The 21,700-nt window shown below is 45.2% G+C and overlaps 1 protein-coding gene across 2 annotated transcripts in view; it reads right to left on the reverse strand.

Annotated features, from left to right (window-relative positions):
- The window catches only part of setx (senataxin), a 36,599-nt gene that overhangs the window by 1,300 nt on the left and 13,599 nt on the right, over nt 1–21,700 (reverse strand). The window contains exons 9-24 of one of the 2 annotated variants that reach the window (XM_062959172.1): nt 18,192–21,284; nt 17,583–17,685; nt 15,382–15,567; nt 15,070–15,296; nt 14,089–14,256; nt 13,530–13,686; nt 12,554–12,655; nt 11,563–11,678; nt 11,388–11,459; nt 8,998–9,147; nt 7,573–7,680; nt 6,437–6,645; nt 4,935–5,027; nt 3,889–4,053; nt 3,612–3,710; nt 1,869–1,956 (exon numbers count right to left, since the gene is read on the reverse strand). In XM_062959172.1, coding sequence (XP_062815242.1) covers nt 1,869–1,956; nt 3,612–3,710; nt 3,889–4,053; nt 4,935–5,027; nt 6,437–6,645; nt 7,573–7,680; nt 8,998–9,147; nt 11,388–11,459; nt 11,563–11,678; nt 12,554–12,655; nt 13,530–13,686; nt 14,089–14,256; nt 15,070–15,296; nt 15,382–15,567; nt 17,583–17,685; nt 18,192–21,284 — 5,136 coding nt within the window. Of the gene's footprint in view, nt 1–1,868; nt 1,957–2,757; nt 2,896–3,537; nt 3,711–3,888; nt 4,054–4,934; nt 5,028–6,436; nt 6,646–7,572; nt 7,681–8,997; nt 9,148–11,387; nt 11,460–11,562; nt 11,679–12,553; nt 12,656–13,529; nt 13,687–14,088; nt 14,257–15,069; nt 15,297–15,381; nt 15,568–17,582; nt 17,686–18,191; nt 21,285–21,700 lie in introns of those variants that run through there. The other variant, XR_010000091.1, reaches the window with a different exon arrangement.

A 21,700-nucleotide genomic window follows, 5' to 3' on the forward strand; every position in this document is an offset into this window, starting at 1 on the left:
TACTAATAATAATACCATATAATAATATTAATTACATGTTATATATTACATATAATATTACAGTATAGTGGTATAGTTCAATATAGTAATATATAATGCTAATATTGTGCTATGCTAATAATATATTGTATATACATACAGCTGCTCTGAGAAGGGTGGGATATAAATGTAGTAAATAAATGTAGTAAATGAATAAATAAATAATTTTAGACTTAGACTCGCCCACTTGACTTGAAGGCACACAACAAAAACAACAATCCTAATTAACTTGACTATCTCATTGGCCTGATACGTTTATGTTGGTTAAAATTGTTTTCATTTTAAAATATTTTATTGTTCTTTCATTGTTGTTGTTGTTTTGCACTACAAATAAGACATGTGCAGTGTGCATAGGGATTTGTTCGTATTTCTTTTTCAAATGATATTTTGGCCCCTCAACAGTCTGAAGGATTGTGGACCGGCCCCCTTTATTTCAGTATTTACACTATTTACTATGCTGCAATATTATTAGTAATGTTACATGTAATATATACCGTATATACTCGAGTATAAGCCGAGGCACCTATTTTTACCACAAAAAAACTGGGAAAACATTGACTCCAGTATAAGCCAAAGGTGGTAAATTTCAGAAATAAAAATAGATACCAATAAAATTACATTATCGTATATACTCGAGTATAAGCCGACCCGAATATAAGCCGAGGCACCTAATTTTACCACAAAAAAAACTGGGGAAACATTGACTCCAGTAAAAGCCAAGGGTGGAAAATTTCAGAAATGAAAATAGATACCGATAAAATTACATTAATTGAGGCATCCGTAGGTTAAATGTTTTTGAATATTTACATCAAATTTAAGATAAGACTGTCCAACTCTGATCAAATCATTCTTCTCATCTTCTTCAATGTCAATGTGCTTATGTATCCTTTTAATAATAATAATAGAGTAAAATAATACATGTAATAATAATAAATACAGGAAAATAGTACAAGTAATAATAAATAGAGTAAAATGATAAATGCAATAATAATAATAAGAAGATGAGAGTGAAATAATAAATGTATTAATAATAAAAATAAAAATAGAGTAAAATAAATGTAATAGTAGCAACAATAATAGAGAAAAATAATAAATGTAATAATAATAATAATAATAATAATAATAATAATAATAAGGCTTAGAAATGGAGATGAGCACCAACCCCCAGAGCGTGAGTAGATCCATAGGTACTGCTCCGGTGGAAGCTAATATTGGTGCTACATGCAGTCATGCCTATGGCCACATGACCTTGGAGGTGTCTACGGACAACGCCGGCTCTTTGGCTTAGAATTTGAGATGAGCACCAACCCCCAGAGTCAGAAACGACTACATTTAATGTCAGGGCAAAACCTTTACCTTATATTATTATTATCATTAATAACAATACAATTCTTTCTATCTATCTATCTATATTATTATTATCATCAGTAAGAGCACTATCATCATCATCATCATTTAATTATTTATTAATCGCCCTCCATCCAAGATGCTCTAGGCGATTTACAAGCTAAATTGTAAAGGATAAAAATACATACATACATACATACAAATATTGATAAAATTAACATAGATCAAAAGCTCTAGTAAAAAGCCAGGTCTTATCATTAATAACAATACATACCTATCTATCTATATTATTACCGTCAGTAAGATCACTATGTAACATAATTAATGTTCGAGCGTAGTCCCTGGTCAATGTCATTTCCTAATTGGTTCTATCTTAAAAACATGGGGAAAGTTTGCAACAGGAAGTGTCACTTTCAGATGGTGTCACATAGAGGAAGTGGCTTGGCCTTGGGCGCCACCTAGTGTCCGAAAAGCAGACCTACCATGAGGGTCTTGAGCTTCCCCAGGATGAAGAGGCTGAACTTGGCCCGAGTGATGGTCACGTTCAGGCGCTGGAGGCTCCGCAGGAAACTAGACGGGAAGGAAGGACGGGGAAAGGGAAGGACAGGCAGGAAATGGATACGTTTGACCTCTGGGGAGAAAGGCGGGACCCCTGCCCCCATGACACCCCCCCCCCCCCCCCAAGATTCACTTCTCGACTTTGCGGTCTAAACACACGCCTACATATTTCAGAAGGAATGAATGTTTCATCCCTCTCAAAGGGGAAGGAAGGAAGGAAGGAAGGAAGGAAGGAAGGAAGGAAGGAAGGAAGGAAGGAAGGAAGGAAGGAAGGAAGGAAGGAAAGGCAAACAGGAAGGAAGGAGGGAAGATGGAAGGAAGAAGGGAAAGAGAAAGAATGAGTCAGAAAGGAAGGAAAGGCAGATAGGAAGAAAGGTAGAAGGAAGGAAGGAAGGAAGGAGACAGGAAGGAAGGAAAGGTAAACAGGAAGGAAGGAAAAGAAGAAAAGGCAGACAGGAAGGAAGGAGGGAAGATGGAAGGAAGAAGGGAAAGAGAAAGAATGAGTCAGAAAGGAAGGAAAGGCAGACAGGAAGGAGGGACAGATAAGAAGTAAGAAAAAGGAAGGAAGGAGACAAAGGGAAAAAAGGAAAGAAGGAAGGAAGGAAGGAAGGAAAGGTAAACAGGAAGGAAGGAAAGAAGAAAAGGCAGACAGGAAGGAAGGAAGGAAGGAAGGAAGGAAGGAAGGAAGGAAGGAAGGAAGGAAGGAGACAGGAAGGAAGGAAAGGTAAACAGGAAGGAAGGAAAGAAGAAAAGGCAGACAGGAAGGAAGGTAGAAGGAAGGAAGGAAGGAAGGAAGGAAGGAAAGGTAAACAGGAAGGAAGGAAAGAAGAAAAGGCAGACAGGAAGGAAGGAAGGAAGGAAGGAAGGAAGGAAGGAAGGAAGGAAGGAGACAGGAAGGAAGGAAAGGTAAACAGGAAGGAAGGAAAGAAGAAAAGGCAGACAGGAAGGAAGGTAGAAGGAAGGAAGGAAGGAAGGAAGGAAGGAAGGAAGGAAGGACAGATAATAAAGAAGAAAAGAAAGGAAGGAGACAAAGGAAGAAAAGGCCTTTTCTTCTTTCTTTCCTTCCTGTTTTCCTTTCCTTCCTTCCTGTCTCCTTCCTTCTTTCCATCCTTCCTTCTTAGGAAGGAAGGAAGATGGAAGGAAGGAAGAAGGGAAAGAGAAAGAATGAGACAGGAAGGAAGGAAAGGCAGACAGGAAGGAAGGAGACAAAGGAAGAAAAGGAAAGAAAGAAGGAAGGAAGGAAGGAAGGAAGGAAGGAAGGAAGGAAGGAAGGAAGGAAGGAAGGAAAGGTAAACAGGAAGGAAGGAAAGAAGAAAAGGCAGACAGGAAGGAAAGAAGAGAAAGAATGAGACAGGAAGGAAGCAGGCTGTGGCACAGGCTGGAAAGCAAGCCAGCTGCAACAAATCACTCTGACCAAGAGGTCATGAGTTCGAGGCCCGCTCGGAGCCCTGTGTTTGTCTTGTCTTTGTTCTATGTTAAGGCATTGAATGTTTGCCTTTATGTGTGCAATGTGATCTGCCCCGAGTCCCCTTTGGGGTGAGAAAGAGGGCGGAATAGAAATACTGCCAATAAATAAATAAGGAAGGAAGGAAGGAAAGGCAGACAGGAAGTAAAGACAAATAGTAAAGAAGAAAAGGAAGGAAGGAGACAAAGGAAGGCAGGCCTACCCGATGGAGCCCTGGGTGCTGTTGGCCCGGACGCAGGTCACGATGACGCAGTCCTTCTCGCGGCCCTGGAACCCGTCCACCGTGTCCACTTCGCTGGCACTGAAAGGACGCAAAGAAGGAGAGGGACTGGGTGGCCTTTGGGGGGCTCTTTGGGGATTATCATTATCCTTATTATTATTCCATTACTTTTGCTTTGGCCACTGATGTGCCAAGCCCCCAAATTACGAGGGGGGAGGAGGAGGGTCTCTGTTTCCCCAGGGGAGGGCCTTCCACGTACCTATTTTCTCCGAACTCTGCGTCCAGCTGTTTGCGTATCCTGCGCTTCTGTGCGTTGTAGGGGGTGATGATGCCCACGTGTCGGAAGCCCAGGTCCCAGCGCTTCTCCTTGATCAGCTTCATGAGCTCAATCACCAGCCGCACCTCCGCCGGATTCGAGTAGGAGCTGCAGCAGGAAAGGGAACGGGAGACGGGAGACAGGCATGGGAAGACAGGAAGGAAAGTGGGAGGAAGGAAGGAAAGAAATAGGGAGGGAGGATAAACAGGAGGGAGGGAGGGAAGGAAGGAAGGAAGGAAGGAAGGAAGGAAGGAAGGAAGGAAGGAAGACGGGAAGAAAGGGAAAGGGAAAGGGAAAGGGAAAGGGGAAGGGGAAGGGGAAGGGAAAGGAAAGGAAAGGAAAGGAAAGGGAAGAAAGAAAGAAAGAAAGAAAGAAAGAAAGAAAGAAAGAAAGAAAGAAAGAAAGAAAGGAAAGGAAAGGAAAGGAAAGGAAAGGAAAGGAAAGGAAAGGAAAGGAAAGGAAAGGAAAGGAAAGGAAAGGAAAGGAAAGGAAGGAAGGAAGGAAGGAAGGAAGAAAGAAAGAAAGAAGGGAAGAAAGGAAAGGAAAGGAAAGGAAAGGAAAGGAAGGAAGGAAGGAAGGAAGGAAGGAAGGAAGGAAGGAAGGAAGAAAGAAGGAAAGAAAGAAAGGAAGAAAGGAAGAAAGGAAGAAAGGAAAGGAAAGGAAAGGAAGGAAGAAAGGAAGGAAGGAAAGAAGGACAAGGAAGGAAGATAGGTAAGTGGAAGGAAGGAAGGAAAAACAAGAAAGAGAGGATAGAAAGAAGGAAGAAAGGAAAGAAAAAGGAAGGAAGGAAGGACAGGAAGACAGGCAGAGAGAAGAGAATGAACAGGGGGAAGGATGGATCCAGAGCGCTCTGCCTGGTCTCTGCTTCCGGTTGAAAAAGCCAAAGCCAACCCCCCCCCCCCCGCGCCCCCCTTTTTGTCTTGTTTTTAAGCCTAGGGACCAAGAGGTCGAAGGGCGCAGGCGGAGGGGAGGGGCTGGGAGGGACTCACTCGCTGTCTCGCTCTTCCTTCCCGTCCAGAACGTCAAAGAGCAGGTAGGGCTGGAAGGGCCACTCCAGGGAGAAGCGGTTCTCGGCCGTTTGTCTGAGCGAGAAGGAAGCAAGCAAGGGAAGAATCATTATTAGTAGTAGTAGTACCAGGAGTATTAATGAGAATAGAATAATAATAATAATAATAATAATAATAATAGATCATATCCTCAGCTGCTGTAAGAAAATCACACAGACAGACTACGAACAGAGGCACAACTATGTGGCCCAAATGATCAATTGGAACTTATGCCTCAAGTCCCACCTCCCAGCAGCAAAAAACTGGTGGGATCACAAACCTGCAAAAGTCTTGGAAAATGAGCATGCAAAGATACTGTGGGACTTCTGAATCCAGACTGACAAAGTTCTGGAACACAACACACCAGACATCACAGTTGTGGATCATTGATGTCGCCATCCCAGGTGACAGTCGCATTGACGAAAAACAACAGGAAAAACTCAGCCGCTCTCAGGACCTCAGGATTGAACTGCAAAGACTCTGGCAGAAACCAGTGCAGGTGGTCCCGGTGGTGATGGGCACATTGGGTGCCGTGCCAAAAGATCTCAGCCGGCATTTGGAAACAACAGACATTGACAAACCGACTGGGATCTGCAGCATCATCCGAAAATACATCATACAGTCCTAGACACTTGGGAAGTGTTTGACTTGTGATTTTGTGATACGAAATCCAGCATGTCTTTCTTGTTTGCAGTGTCATACAATAATAATAATAATAATAATAATAATAATAATAATAATAATACATCACACAGTCCTAGACACTTGGGAAGTGTTCGACTTGTGATTTTGTGATACGAAATCCAGCATGTCTTTCTTGTTTGCAGTGTCATACAATAATAATAATAATAATAATAATAATAATAATAATAATAATAATACATCACACAGTCCTAGACACTTGGGAAGTGTTCGACTTGTGATTTTGTGATACGAAATCCAGCATGTCTTTCTTGTTTGCAGTGTCATACAATAATAATAATAATAATAATAATAATAATAATAATACATCACACAGTCCTAGACACTTGGGAAGTGTTCGACTTGTGATTTTGTGATACGAAATCCAGCATGTCTTTCTTGTTTGCAGTGTCATAATAATAATAATAATAATAATAATAATAATAATAATAATAATAATAATAATAATTTTGCTCTAGTTTTTCAAGAAACATCTCATGATTGAATTTGTGGCAGCCACAGAAACAACCAAGTTTCTGTGGCTGCCAAGTATATCTGTAAGCTGCCCCGAGTCCCTCTGGGGAGATGGTGGCGGGGTACAAAAATAAAATTACTATTATTATTATGATTATTATTATTATAAGTTCCTAGAGTAGGACAACTACTTCCAAAGTAAGGACCGTGCAATTAAATAGGAAATGAAGAGAACGTTTTGCAACTGTGGTTGCGCAGTATCACCGCCCAGGTTCTCCGTGCGTACCGACCTGTCTGTGAAGAGGGCCCCTCCGTAGATGTACTTGGCGGGGAAGAGGCAGATCTCGGGGTGCATGCGGTACTGGGTGCTCAGGCGCAGGACGGGGCTCCTCCGGGGTCCCAGGGGCTCCGCCGGCACCCCCGCCCCCTCCTCGGGACCCTCCAGCAGGCGGCACAGGCGGCTCATCAGCGCCTGGTCAAAGTGGAAGTCCTGCGCCTTCTGCACAAAAGCAAACCAGAAGGAAGGAAGGGAGAGTTGGACGGGGCCCACAAGGCTATCTAGACCAACCCCCAGAGAGATAGACTCCCAAACAGATAGAAAGGCCCATAGAGTTGGAAGGGACCTCCCAAGGCCATCCATCCAGACCAACTCCCGGAGAGATAGACATAGAGCTGGAAGGGATCTTCAGAGGCCATCCAAACCAACCCCCAGAGAGATAGATTGCCAAAAGATAGACTCATAAAGATAAACTCCTCAAGAGATAGACAATCCCATAAAGTTGGAAGGGACCTCCAAAGGCCATCCAGACATACCCCCAGAGAGATAGACATAGATGGAAGGGATCTCCAAAGGCCATCCATCCAGACCAACTCCCAGAGAGGTAGACATAGAGTTGGGACCTCCAAAGGCCATCCAGACCAACCCTCACAGAAATAGACATAGAGTTGGAAGGGACCTTCAAAGGCCATCCAGACCAACCCCCAGAAAGATAGAAATAGAGATGGGACCTTCAGAGGCCACCCAGACCAACCCACACAGATGGGCTCACAGAGTTGGAAGGGACCTTCAAAGGTCATCCAGTCCAACTCCCGGAGAGATTGACAGACCCATAGAGTTGGAAGGGTTCCCAAAGGCCATCCAGACCAACTCCCGGAGAGATAGACATGGAAGGGACCTCCAAAGGTCAACCAGACCAACCCCCAGAGATAGACAGACCCAGAGTTGAAGGGAACCCCAAAGGCCCTCCATTCCACCCCCTTCTGACATCAAAGAAGGCACCACCTGATCCCTCCCAACAGATGGCCACCATGAATACGATAGATAAAAGCATAGATACGAGTTGGATTAGAACCTTCCAATGCCATTCTGCCGGGCCGGAGGACACAATCCAATCCCTCCCAACAGATGTCCGGCCGGCCTCCTTACCATGGACTTGACGGTGGGAGGGAGCTGCTTGGGGTCTCCCACCAGGACCAGCTTTTTGCAGCCGTGGATCAGCGGGATGAGGGTCTCCACCTCACAGGTCTGCCCTGCCTTTGGGGGCGAGAACGACACAGAATGGAGCCCAACTTATTATTTATTTATTACAGTATTTATATTCCGCCCTTCTTTCTCAGCCCGAAGGGGATTCAGGGCGGATCACATTGTACACATATATAGGGCAAACATTCAATGCCCATCTACACATAGGACCGAGACAGAGACAGACACAGAGGCAATATAGTGAAATATAATATATGCAATAATATATAATAGCGTACATGACACAATCTATATCCTATAGGTAAATATGATATATGCAATAATATATAATAGAGTACATGACACAATATATATCCTATAGTGAAATATGATATATGCAATAATATATAATAGCGTGCATGACACAATATATATCCTATAGTGAAATATGATATACGCAATAATATATAATAGTCTACATGACACAATATATATAGTGAAATATGATATATGCAATAATATATAATAGCGTACAAGACACAATATGTATCCTATAGGTAAGTATATGTGTGATAATATATAATAGCATACATGACACAATATATATCCTATAGTGAAATATGATATACGCAATAATATATAATAGTCTACATGACACAATATATATAGTGAAATATGATATATGCAATAATATATAATAGCGTACAAGACACAATATGTATCCTATAGTGAAATATGATATATGCAATAATATATAAAAGCGTACAAGACACAATATATATCCTATAAATATGATATACGCGATAATATATAATAGTCTACATGACACAATATATATAGTGAAATATGATATATGCAATAATATATAATAGCGTACAAGACACAATATGTATCCTATAGGTAAGTATATGTGTGATAATATATAATAGCATACATGACACAATATGTATCCTATAGTGAAATATGATATATGCAATAATATATAAAAGCGTACAAGACACAATATATATCCTATAAATATGATATACGCAATAATATATAATAGTCTACATGACACAATATATATAGTGAAATATGATATATGCAATAATATATAATAGCGTACAAGACACAATATGTATCCTATAGGTAAGTATATGTGTGATAATATATAATAGCGTACATGACACAATATATATCCTATAGTGGCCTCGAACTCGTGACCTCATGGTCAGAGTGATTTATTGCAGCAGGCTGCTCACCAGCCTGCGCCACAGCCCGGTAAAGCCATGTAGTAGAATAAAAGCAACCGCTCAGTCTATTTGTCCTTGTCCTTGGTCTGGCCTTGCTCTGGGCCGACCCTCGTGGGATGCCCCCCCCCCCGGCCCCTCCCTTGACCCCCGGCCTGACCTCATCCACGATGACGCAGCTGACGGGGTCCCCGCCCAGCCTCCGGAAGGCCGACTCCAGCAGCCCCCCTCCACTGGTGCTGAGCGTGCAGCACACCACGTGCGACTCCAGGATCACGCTGGCCTTCAGCTCCTGAGAGCGACCACGCACCTGCCAGACGGAAATCACTATTATTTTATTATCATATATCATCATTATTATTATTATTATTATACAGTAGAGTCTCACTTATCCAACATAAACGGGCCGGCAGAACGTTGGATAAGCGAATATGTATCCCAGGGTTCCCCAAACTAAGGCCCGGGGGCCGGATGCGGCCCTCCAAGGCCATTGACCTGGCCCCCACCCTAGTTTTAGACTTAGGCTCACCCAAAGTCTGAAATGACTTGAAGGCACAACAACAATCCTACTTGACTATCTCATTGGCCAGAAGCAGGCCCACACTTCCCACTGAAATCCTGATAAGTTTACAGTATGTTGGTTAAAATTATTTTTATTTTTAAATATTGTATTGTTCATTCATTTACCAATATTGTAAATGAAATATTGTAAATGAATGATATGGTAATAATATCATATATTGTAATAAAAAATAAATATTGTGTATACATATAATATTGATAATAAATATTTTAATGTAATACAATATAATACTTATTTATTTATTTATTTATTACAGTATTTCTACCCCACCCTTCTCACCCAATAGGGGACTCATATAATAATATTGTATAATATAATGATATTAATTATATATTATATATTAAATGTAATATTACTAATAATATTACGGTATAATGGTATAGTACAATATAGTAATATATAATGCTAATATTGTGCTATGCTAATAATATAATATATTGTATGCACATACAATTTGTAAGCCGCTCTGAGTCCCCTTCGGGGTGAGAGAGGGTGGGGTATAAATGTAATACATAAATAAATAAGTAATTGTTGCTGGGGTTTGTTTTTTGTTTTTTTGCACTACAAACAAGTCATGTGCAGTGATCATAGGAATTTGTTCATTTTTTTTCATTGATAATTTGGCCCCTCAACAATCTGAGGGACCATGAATCGGCCCTCCACTTAAAAAGTTTGAGGACCCCTGATGTATCCTGTATCAATTTAATGATATAATGATATATAATAATATTATACTATACTAATATTATAATACATTGTATATACATGTAATATTATTAATAATATTATGATGTAATACAATGTAATAATAATTATAATTCACTATTATAATTGTATATTTATATTACATGCAATATTACTAATAATATTGCGATATAGTTGTATAATATAATATATTGTATGTATATATACTTGTAAACCGCCCTGAGTCCCCTTCGGGGTGAGAAAGAAGGGCGGGATATAAATGTCGCAAATAAATAAATAAATAAATAAATATGTTGGATAATAAGGAGGCATTAAGGAAAAGCCTATTACACATCAATTTAGGTTATGATTTTACAAATCAAGCACCAAAACATCATGTCAGACAACAAATTCGACAGAAAAAGTAGTTCAATGCGCAGTAATGCTATGTAGTAATTACTGTATTTACGAATTTAGCACCAAAATATCATGATGTATTGAAAACATTGACTACAAGAATGCGTTGGATAATCCAGAACGTTGGATAAGCGAGGCTTGGATAAGTGAGACTCTACTGTATTTTATTTTGTTTTATTGTAATTGCTTGGGCTTGGCCCCATGGGAGCTGCCACAAGTCCCTTCGGGGAGATGGAGGCAGGGTACAAAATAATAATAATAATAATAATAATAATAATAATAATAATAATAATAATAATAATAATAATAATAATAATTTTATTTCTATCCCGCCTCCATCTCCCCCGAAGGGGACACGGGGCGGCTTACAGCAAAATCAAAATACAAGCGATGATAAAATATGAAACATCAAAGGACAACAACAAAAACCAATAATAAAATATACACAATAGGCGAATAGGTTGTTGTTGTTGTGGTTATTATTATTATTATATTATATTATAACACTAGCTGTGCCCGGCCACGTGTTGCTGTGGCGAAGTATGGTGGTATGGGAAATAATTGAGGAATTGGTGGTAGTTAAGGTAAAGGGTCCCCTGGGCTGAGTGGGTTGCTAGGAGACCAAGTGAGAGGAGCTTAGCCTTCTAACTGGCAGCAATTGGATAAAAATAATTATTCCTCTCCCTCTAATTAGGACTTTATTTTTCTTTTCTTTTTGTTGTATCAACCTAGAGGCATGGATGAGGGGTTGTGTTGTCAATTTTCAAGGTTGTGGGGTGTTTACTTTTGTTGTTTTGTCCGCTGCCATGATGCCATCACTCTTTTATATATATTATAACATGGTTTGAAGGAGAAGCCCCGGTTACCTCCTTCAGCTGGGAAGCCAGGCGCTGCCTCTCCTGGGACAGGCGGCAGATCTCGTCATCCAGCGGTTGCATCTGAAAGAGAGGCCAAATGGCACAGGAGGAGGCATTCCCATCATCCCCGGCTGAGCTGGAGGCCGAGGGGCCTGCCCAGAGATTCCGAGCCCCCCAGACCCACCTTCTCTCTCTTCTCACTGCGGTAAATGGCCCGTTCGCGCGAGAGCAGGTCCAGCCGCCGGTCCAGGTCTTCCTTCCGCTTCTGGAGGTCTTGGTCTTTGCCCAGCGTGGCCTTGCCTGCGCCGTTCACGGACAGAGAGAGAGAGAGAGATTTTGTTGCAGCCCAGCCACCCAGGCGACCCTTCCGCCCCAAAATGAAGAGCTAATTCGTCTAAATCGGTGGTTCCCAAACTTTTTCGGCCTGCCGCCCCCCTATATATTAGAAAGAAATAGTTTCACATCGAAAGTGGGGGAACACTTATTAGAATGTAGGAAATGAGGTAAGAGAGAGAAAAGAAAAAAGAGGGGGGGGGAAGGAAAAAAGGAAAGAAAAAAAAACAATAAAAAAGAGGGAAAAAAAACATACAGCTGTTGACTTCCATCTCACTTTAGCTGGTTCAGCATAAACTTTTTTTTTTTTTTTAGTATTCATAAAAATCGGTAAAACCCATATCCCCTTCGTCCTCATCAGTTTCTAAGATTGTATTTGTTCAGCAGACAGGAACTTTTTACAAAGATAAAATCATGCCAAAATATAGGGTACAGCCATAACCTTAATCCCGAAAGGAAAGCCAAAAATCCATAGAACTTAGACAAAGAGTTGTATCCAAAAGGCGATTCCCCAATACCAAGCAAGAAAACATGACATGAAGACAAGGCTAGAAGCTGCTATCCCGGAGCACATGAAAAGGGCGACTTTCTCTTAAAAATGAGAAGTTGCTCTCAAACCAAACAACTCAAGGGGCTGACTTGAGAAACCGAATCCATTCCAATAGAGACACTATCAGTCTAACACCCGGAATCTCTTTGTTTATCTTTCAAACGCTGGGGCAACCTTAACTGCCTTTCCTTGGTACTCTCTCTCCATAACATTATAGGCAACAACCCAGCCTCTCCCAACGGTCAGGAAGAGCCTCTGGCAGCTCACAAAGACCGGGAAGGCCGTTACTCACTGATTCTGTGGTCAATCTGGTCATTCAGGCTGAACCGGCGGACATCTTTGCTTATCGACTTCTGCTGCCCCAGACGCACCAAGTTGATGTCCCCACAGTTTCCTGGAGGGAAAGTCAGCAGACATGTGACAAAGGTTTGATAATAATAATAACAATAACAACAATAATAGTATTACCTGCTTCTCCTTACGGCTCGAGGACAAAGTTTGATAATAAGAATAAGAATTAGACATGCTTTCATGGCCAGAATCATTGGGTTGTTTTGAGTTTTCTGGGCTGTATGGCCGTGTTCCAGAAGCATTCTCTCCTGAGTTTCGCCCACATCTATGGCAGGCATCCTCAGAGGTTGAGGGGTCAGTTCGGCTCCTTGCTGCTTGAGGCCAAAGTTTAATAATAATAATAACTGCTTCTCCTTGCAACACAAAGCCAAGATTTCATGATAATAATAGTAATAGTAATAATAATAATAATAAATGTTCTACCCACCTCTCCTTGCAGCTCGAGGCCAAGTTTTCATGATAATAATAGTAATAGTAAAAATAATAGTAATAATAATAAAGGTTTCGTGATAATAACAGTAATAATAATAATAAGAAGAAGAAGAAGAAGAATTGTTCTACCCACCTCTTCTTGCAGCTCGAGGCCAAGGTTTCATGATAATAATAATAATAATAAATGTTCTACTCACCTCTCCTTGCAGCTCGAGGCCAAGGTTTCATGATAATAATAGTAATAGTAATAATAATAATAATAAATGTTCTACCCACCTCTCCTTGCAGCTCGAGGCCAAGGTTTCATGATAATAATAGTAATAATAATAATGATAATAATAATAGTGTTATCCGCCTCACCCTGCAGCTCAAGGCGGGCACCATATCGTTTATGCCCAACGGTGCCTTATCCGTTGGTTCACCGCTTCACCCCTGAGCCTTTGCATTCTCTGAACGGGATCCTGCCAAAGCAGAGGCCGGCCTACCCTTGGGGTTGTTCTTGTCCTGGCACTTCTCCTTGAACTCCAGGATGATCTTCTTCATCAGGTCATCCACGGCGGCGTTGGACGGGGCGCAGATCAGGACCCGGTTCCGCTTGATCTTGGCGTTCAGGCTCTGCGGCGGGTTCTCCTTCCCAGGCCTCTGCGCATAACATACATATTTTATTTTATTTCATTTTAATACATTTATATCCCACCTTTCTCACTCAGAACAGCTTACAAATTAAAAGTGCATACCATATTATATTATTAGCATAGCACAATACTGGCAATAAATTACTATATTGTACTATATCAATATATTATAATATTATGAGTAATATTGCATGTAATACATAATATACAGTAGAGTCTCACTAAACGGGCCGGCAGAAGCTTGGATAAGTCATGCTAGGTTTTTTGGTGAATTCTGACACACCAAGCGCAAAAGCTCGCCCATCGCTGGACTAACGGGTGCCCTTGTGCCTACTTCTGATGCCACAGGAAAACGGGCGGAAGGGGTTCCAAAAGGAATTCATGGCCGAGGCGACGCGAGAGGCCTGACCTGGCTGAGGATGCAGTGGAGGAGGCCGACGATGGCCTTGGACTTGCCCGTCCCGGGTGGGCCGTGGACCAGGCAGACCTTGGGCAGCGTGGGGTGCTGCGTCACCATGGAGAAGGCCACCTCGATGGCCTGGCGCTGCTCCTCGTTGAACTCCCTCCCGGAAGAGGCCTGCCAAGGGTGGAAGTGTCATGATCTCCGATCTTTGCCATCTCCGGACACAGAGCAAGCGCTGACAAAGAACAGACGCCAGCCATAAAACCTCAATTACCCTCTGGTATGCGAGAGCCCCTATATAAATGGGCCAAAGAGAAAATTCTGGTATTCTGTACAATAAAAACCTTTTGGAATCTACCCAGCATGTGTCTTGGTGCTTTCTGACAAAGAACAGATGCCAGGCATAAAACGGGCCAGCCATAAAACCTCAATTACCCTCTGGTATTTGCGAGCCCCTATATAAATGGGCCAAAGAGAAGGTTCTGGTATTCTGTACAATAAAAACCTGTTGGAATCTACCCAGCATGTGTCTTGGTGCTTTCTCACAAAGAACAGATGCCAGCCATAAAACCTCAATTACCCTCTGGTATGCAAGAGCCCCTATATAAATGGGCCAAAGAGAAAATTCTGGTATTCTGTACAATAAAAACCTGTTGGAATCTACCCTTTTTATGCACTTACAGAGTTAGCTTACTGTTTTTCTTTGAAATACGGTAAATATTCAAAAAACATTTACCCCACTGATGCCTCAATTAATGTAATTTTATTGGTATCCAATTTTATTTTTGAAATTTACCAGTAGCTGCTGCATTTACCGCTCTCGGCTTATACTCGAGTCAATAAGTTATCCCAGTTTTTTGTGGTAAAATTAGGTGGCTCGGCTTATATTCGGGTCGGCTTATACTCGAGTATATACGGTATTTATTATGCAATGCTTTTTGACACGAAATAAATAAATCTTTGAGTCTCAAGCCATTCAAGACTTACGGCCGGTTCGGGGCTGAGGCAGGCCCGCGGGCGGAAGTCATCCGGGCTGGGGCTGAGCAGGGCCTTGGCCAGGGGGCTGCGGTTGAGGAGGAGCAGGGCCCGGAAGCGCCGCTGCGTGGTCACCAGGGAGCTGCCCACCAGGCACCGCAGCCGCTTGTCCGCGCGAGAGAGGTCGGCCTGCGTCTGGACCGAGAGGTGGCACACCGCCGCCCGCTCGCTCCGTCCTCCTGCGGCACATCGAGGTAGAACTACAACACGGGCCGAGGAAAGGGCAGGGGGTCTCGACTGCGCCCCGCCCGGGGAGGGACTTACCGGGGTTGGGGGCCGGCGGGGGCTGCGAGAAGCGGGTCACGAGGCCCACGAAGCGCACGGGGTTGGCGCCCGGCTCCTCCGGCTCCTCCTCCTCGCCAAAGGAAGGCTTCTCCGAGACCTCCAGGAAGACCAGGTCGTCCTCCTTCGGGTGCAGCTGACGGACCAGGTCGCTCTGGGGAATGTGCACTGGGAGAAGGAGAGAAGGAAGGAAGGAAGGAGAAAGGGAGCGAGGGAGGGAAAGAGAAAGGGAGACAGAAGATAGGAAGGGGTGGAGGAGAGAGAGAGAGAGAGAAAACGAAGAGAAGGAAGGAGAAAGGGAGGGAGGGAAAGAAAGAAAGAGAAATGGAGAAAGAAAGAAGATAGGAAGGGGTGGAGGAAAGAGAGAGAGCGAGAGAGAGAAAGAGAAAGGAAGGAAGGAATGAGGGAACAAGAAAAAAAGAAAAAGAAGAGAAGGAAGGAATAAAGGAAAAAAGGAGGAAGAAAAAGAAAGAGAAAGGGAGAAAGAAGATAGGAAGGGATGGAGGAAAGAGAGAGAGAGAGAGAGAAAGAGAGAGAGAGAAAATGAAGAGAAGGAAGGAGAAAGGGAGGGAGGGAAAGAAAGAAAGAGAAATGGAGATAGAAAGAAGATAGGAAGGGGTGGAGGAAAGAGAGAGAGCGAGAGAGAGAAAGAGAAAGGAAGGAAGGAATGAGGGAACAAGAAAAAAAGAAAAAGAAGAGAAGGAAGGAATAAAGGAAAAAAGGAGGAAGAAAAAGAAAGAGAAAGGGAGAAAGAAGATAGGAAGGGATGGAGGAAAGAGAGAGAGAGAGAGAAAACGAAGAGAAGGAAGGAGAAAGGGAGGGAGGGAAAGAAAGAAAGAAAAAGAAGAGAAGGAATAAAGGAAAAAAGAAGGAAGAAAAAGAAAGAGAAAGGGAGAAAGAAGATAGGAAGGGATGGAGGAAAGAGAGAGAGAGAGAGAGAAAGAGAGAGATAGAAAATGAAGAGAAGGAAGGAGAAAGGGAGGGAGGGAAAGAAAGAGAAATGGAGAAAGAAAGAAGATAGGAAGGGGTGGAGGAAAGAGAGAGAGCGAGAGAGAGAAAGAGAAAGGAAGGAAGGAATGAGGGAACAAGAAAGAAAGAAAAAGAAGAGAAGGAAGGAATAAAGGAAAAAAGAAGGAAGAAAAAGAAAGAGAAAGGGAGAAAGAAGATAGGAAGGGATGGAGGAAAGAGAGAGAGAGAGAGAGAAAGAGAGAGAGAGAAAATGAAGAGAAGGAAGGAGAAAGGGAGGGAGGGAAAGAAAGAAAGAGAAATGGAGAAAGAAAGAAGATAGGAAGGGGTGGAGGAAAGAGAGAGAGCGAGAGAGAGAAAGAGAAAGGAAGGAAGGAATGAGGGAACAAGAAATAAAGAAAAAGAAGAGAAGGAAGGAATAAAGGAAAAAAGAAGGAAGAAAAAGAAAGAGAAAGGGAGAAAGAAGATAGGAAGGGATGGAGGAAAGAGAGAGAGAGAGAGAAAGAAAGAAAGGAAGGAAGGAATGAGGGAAAGAGAAAGAAAGACAAAGAAGAGAAGGAAGGAATAAAGGAAAAAAGAAGGAAGAAAAAGAAAAGAAAAATAAAAGAAAGAGAAAGAAGGAAAAAGGGAGGGAGGGAGGGAAAGAAAGAAAGGGAGAAAGAAAGAAAGAAAGAAAGAAAGAAAGAAAGAAAGAAAGAAAGAAAGAAAGAAAGAAAGAAAGGAAGGAAGAAAGAAGATAGGAAGGGATGGAGGAAAGAGAGAGAGAGAGAGAGGAAGGAAGAAAGAAAAGAAGGAATGAGGGAACGAGAAAGAAAGAATAAAAGAGAAAAAGAAAAAAGGAAAGGAAAGAAAAAAGAACAAAGAGAAAGGAAAGAAAAAGAAAGAGAAAGAAAAAAGAAGAGAAAGAAAGGATGGAAGAAAAGGAAAGAAAGAGAGGGGAAGCGGGAGGGGAATATGGATTCCTAGAGTTGGAAGGGACCCCCAAATGACACTCAGTCCAACCCCATTTCTTCCAGGCAGGAAAAGCACCATCAAAGCCCTCCTGGCAGATGGCCAACCAGCCTCTGCTTCGGGACTCCAAGTGGGGAGGCTTCATTGCAACCCTGAACTTATGAATGTTTTATGATGGTGCGTTTTTGACTACGTTGTAAGAAATAACATGATTGTCGTCACCATGATCATCCTGACTGTCCATCAAATGCCCAAGGTCCTCTCACCTATGAAATCCGCTTTCTTCATGTCCGCATTGAAGTTCAGCAAACTCAGGCAGAACGGCTTCTGCTCCTTGGCCTTCTGGTTCTCCTGCCACTCCTGGGCCGCCTGCGGAAAACACCGGGAAACACGGAGTTCAATGCGCCTCTTGGTCCAAACCCAGGTTACAAACATTTGACTTGCAAACAACTCTTTGTTAAGAACAGGGATGAGACAACAGGAAGTGAGAGGAATCTTATATCTTATTTTAAGGTTTTTATAATGTGTTTTCATAATGTTATTAACAGATCTGTTTGTATTGTTTTGTTTTTATGATTGTAATTTGGGCATTAAATTTTGCCAATTTTTGTAAGCCGCCCTGAGTCCCCTCGGGTGAGAAGGGCGGGGTATAAATGTTGTAAATAAATAAATAAATAAATTATTATTATTATATTATTATTTTATATATACTGCATATACTCGAGTATAAGCCTAGTTTTTCAGCCCTTTTTTTTAGGACCGAAAAAGCCCCCCTCAGCTTATACTCGGGTGAGGGTCCTGGTTGGCTCTCTCGTTCATCACTTGGGGTCTGCCCGTATGCCTAAATGCATCCTCAACAAGGGCGCAAGGCTCACCTCTTCAAAGGCGTTCAGCATCATCAGAGGGAAGAAGGTGTCGAAGTACTCGTTGTAATCCCGGAAGCGGAGCGGGACAGGGGCCACCACCGAGCGGAGGAGGTGGTCCGGCGGCCCCAGCTGATTGATGTTGGCGAACATGTCGTAGCTCCACTTCAGGACCTCTTTGACTAAAAGGCTGTGGTCCCGGTACTGGATGCTGCCGCCGCCGTTGCCGTTCTTCTGCCGAGGGTCTGGCCGAGGGGCCACGGCGGCGACGGGTGGCATCGTCCGCCCGCTGTACTGCGGAAGGAGGCCGTTCTGGTTCTGGGGCTGAAGGACGCTCCTCGGGACCTTGGGCTTTGGGGCCTCCGAGGTGCGAAGGACGGCCGCCGCTTTGCTCCGGGGGACCGTGGGGGGCTTGGCGGCGCTCTGGAGCGCCTTGGAGAGGTGCGCCGTCCGCGAAGAGGAAGCGGAGCTGAAGATCTTGGTGGTGGAGGGCTTGGCCGGCAGGAGGGGTTTGGTGAAGACGTGCTCCGGAGGCTCCGGGTGGCCCTTTTCGGTCTGCAAAGAAAGGATCGGAGGGGTCTCCGTTTGCGAACACAGCTCCATGGGCACCGGGTCTCTCTGGGTCAGAAACAAGTCCTCGTCCTCTCCGCTCGCTTCTTTCGAAGCCGGGTCCTCGCCGGAAGGAGTGACCGCAACATCCGTTTTACTGCTTCCAGATACAGGAGAACACGCATCACTCGGAGCGGTTTCCCGGACATCCTTCAGGGCCAGAGAGGATAATGGGGCGGCGTTTGCCTCTATCGAACGGTGCCGTGGAGGTTTCCTGGACGGGTTCCCCTCCCCGGGAGCGCCCCTGACCTTGGCATTCCGGGTGGTTGATGCTGCGCACGGCTTCCTGGCTGCTGCCTCCCGCTCCTTCTGCTTCCGGTGGCTGAGCAGGTAGCGGTCCTGGCAGGTGAGCATCTTCTTGTTCCGGTCGGCCAGGAACTGGGGCCGGATCAGCTTCGCCTTGCGCTGAGCAGGGAGCTCCCCGGCCGCCTTCCCGTACTGGCGCAGCTTCGTGATGCTGTCTTGCGTGCGCTGCGACAGCTCTGCCGCCCTGCGCACCCGTTTGCTCAGGCCCAGCTTCTCCGTCAGCAGCGTCGGGCTGGGAAACGTGTGGACCTTCTTCGGGGGGACGACGGCCGGCATCAGGCGGGGTGGTTTGCCGCTGCGGATGCCTCTTTGCCCAGGGCTCCTCCTGTTCTCAGTTCTAACTACAGATTTTCTAAATGTTGACGATGTCGATGTTCCTGGATCCTTATGTCCGGAACGTTCCCTATCGTTAGCCGTGCTTTCTTCCCTGGCCTTCTCCTGCCGCTCGGTATCACCCGCTGCTTTTTCCAGGATGTCATCCCCAAGGTAGTCTGTGTCGTAGCCCCACTCGTTGAGCTGCCTGGCTTTCTCCGTATCGGACATCTCCGGCGAGCAACAACCCTTCACCGGCGGCCCCGCTGCCTCGTCACAGGCCTGGCTGTCTTGCCAAGCGGAGTAAATATCGTCCTCGGTTTCGAACTCAAAGCACTGAGATTCAGTGTTGTCACAGGGCGAGGGGGGATCCGGCGACGTCGCCGGGTGCTCTCCCTTCCGGCTCGCGCTCTCCGCTGCATTGGCTTTGTTTTCCTCTTCGTCCGAAGACGTGTCTGAAATGACGATGATGCTCGCCGGGGACATTTTCGCGTTGCTGCTCCCGGGCCAGGTCCTCGTAGCGCCCCGGATCTTCCTCTCGACGCAACCGTGACCGCACGGGCTGTCCTCCTGGCTGGAGTCGGCAGAGGAGGTGTTGGCTTTGGCTTTGGCAGCCAGGGTCAGCCGGCGGAGGTCGCGGTCCAACCGGGCGGTTGCCGGATCCGCCCTCTTCCTCATGAGTTCCTCCCTGAGCTGCGAGAGGGGGATGTGGGCCGTCTCGTCCTCGCTGCTGCTCTCCTCGGAACTCCCTTCCGTTCCGGAGCCACTTCGAAACTCCACCGGACGCTCCTCCGGCTCTTGTTTGATGCCTGCGGCAGAGCCGGACTGGCCACTTCCGATAACGCCATCCTTTGTCATTTGAGGACTTTTGCAGCCATCTTTCTCGCGCTCCAAACCGCTGTCCCTTCTATTCTTGTTATCAACCAACCGCTTCAATTTCAACGTCAGGTCTGACGTCTTGGATTTGCTCGCCGGGCCCGACTTCCCCTCCGAGGCATTGCTGCCACTCTTCTCAGTGGGGGGTGCAGGTCTTTTTTCTTCAAATTGGCGAGAGCCTTTGGGCCCTGAATCCACCGCACCCTGGTTTGTGTTTCTCTGGCCCCCCGTTCGCTCAGGGCTTGAGCCGCCTTGGGCCAAACCCTCGCTGGGTTCCTGCTTAATGTTGACGGGAGGAAGGGTGTCTTCCCGGCCCTTCGGGGACGGCAGGAGCTCCTGGGCGAGAGCGGGGCGCATCGAGGACCTCCGCCAGAGGCTCCGGACGATGTGCTTGAGGCACTCCTGCAGCTCCTTGGCCTGCGCGGGGCCCAGCTTCCACTCCTCCCGGTTGCGCCGCAGCAGGTTGAGCTCGTCCAGGAAGCGGGCGTTGCCCTGCCCGACCTGGAAGCCCTCCTTCAGGATGTTCCGGATGAGGCTCATGCAGGCCAGCTGCACCGAGGCGGGCTCCCAAGAGGGCACCCGGTCTATCCCATGGGAGGAAAACGCGGCCCTGGGCAGCCGGGCGCACTTGACCACCGCCTCCACCCAGTTCTCGGAGCTGACCCACAGGAAGTGCAGGCAGCTGCGCTTGAGGTTGAGCTCCACCACCGACACCAGGATCCAGATGAAGAACTCAGAGACCTTGTCGCACGTGGCTGCCTCTCCGCCTAAGACACCTCGGACCTCCGAGCAAAGATGGTGTATGACCTGCACGCTGTAGGCCATGCCCAGGTCCTTCAGGTCCGTCAGGGAGTGGGCGAAGGGCACGAACCACAGGAAGGTGCTGTTGTGCAGGCGCATGTCCCGCCCAACATCGTACTGGAACATGTCCGTCAGCGTCTGCATGTCTTCGTACAGGTTGGGGCAGTAGTCAGGACATGTGGCTGTCCGGCGGCCCACCTCCTGAAAAGCGGAGCCAGAGAGAGAGAGAGTTGTCAGAAATATTAATTCACTAGGGATTTTTAATGACAAAAATGTGAGTCAAGCACTGAAAGGGTTACATGGATGCAATGACTCAGCAAAAGATGCAGTTCAATATAAGCAGGTGTGTCAGTACAATTTTTATATGTGTGTTTTATTATAAGCCGCCCTGAGTCCCCTGTTGGGTGAGAAGGGCGGGATATAAATATTGTAATAAATAAATAAATAAATATCTGCAGCTTAGTCTGCCTCAGTGAGAGAAGGCCTCAGTATGAGAGAGGCCTCAGTGTGAGAAGGCTCAGTGTGAAAGAGGCCTCAGTGTGAAAGAGGCCTTCGTGTGAGAAGGCTCAGTGTGAGAGAAGACCTCAGTGTGAGAAGAGGCCTCAGTGTGAGAGAAG

Source organism: Anolis carolinensis, unplaced genomic scaffold (assembly GCF_035594765.1).
Source record: "Anolis carolinensis isolate JA03-04 unplaced genomic scaffold, rAnoCar3.1.pri scaffold_7, whole genome shotgun sequence".
NCBI lineage: Eukaryota > Metazoa > Chordata > Lepidosauria > Squamata > Dactyloidae > Anolis > Anolis carolinensis.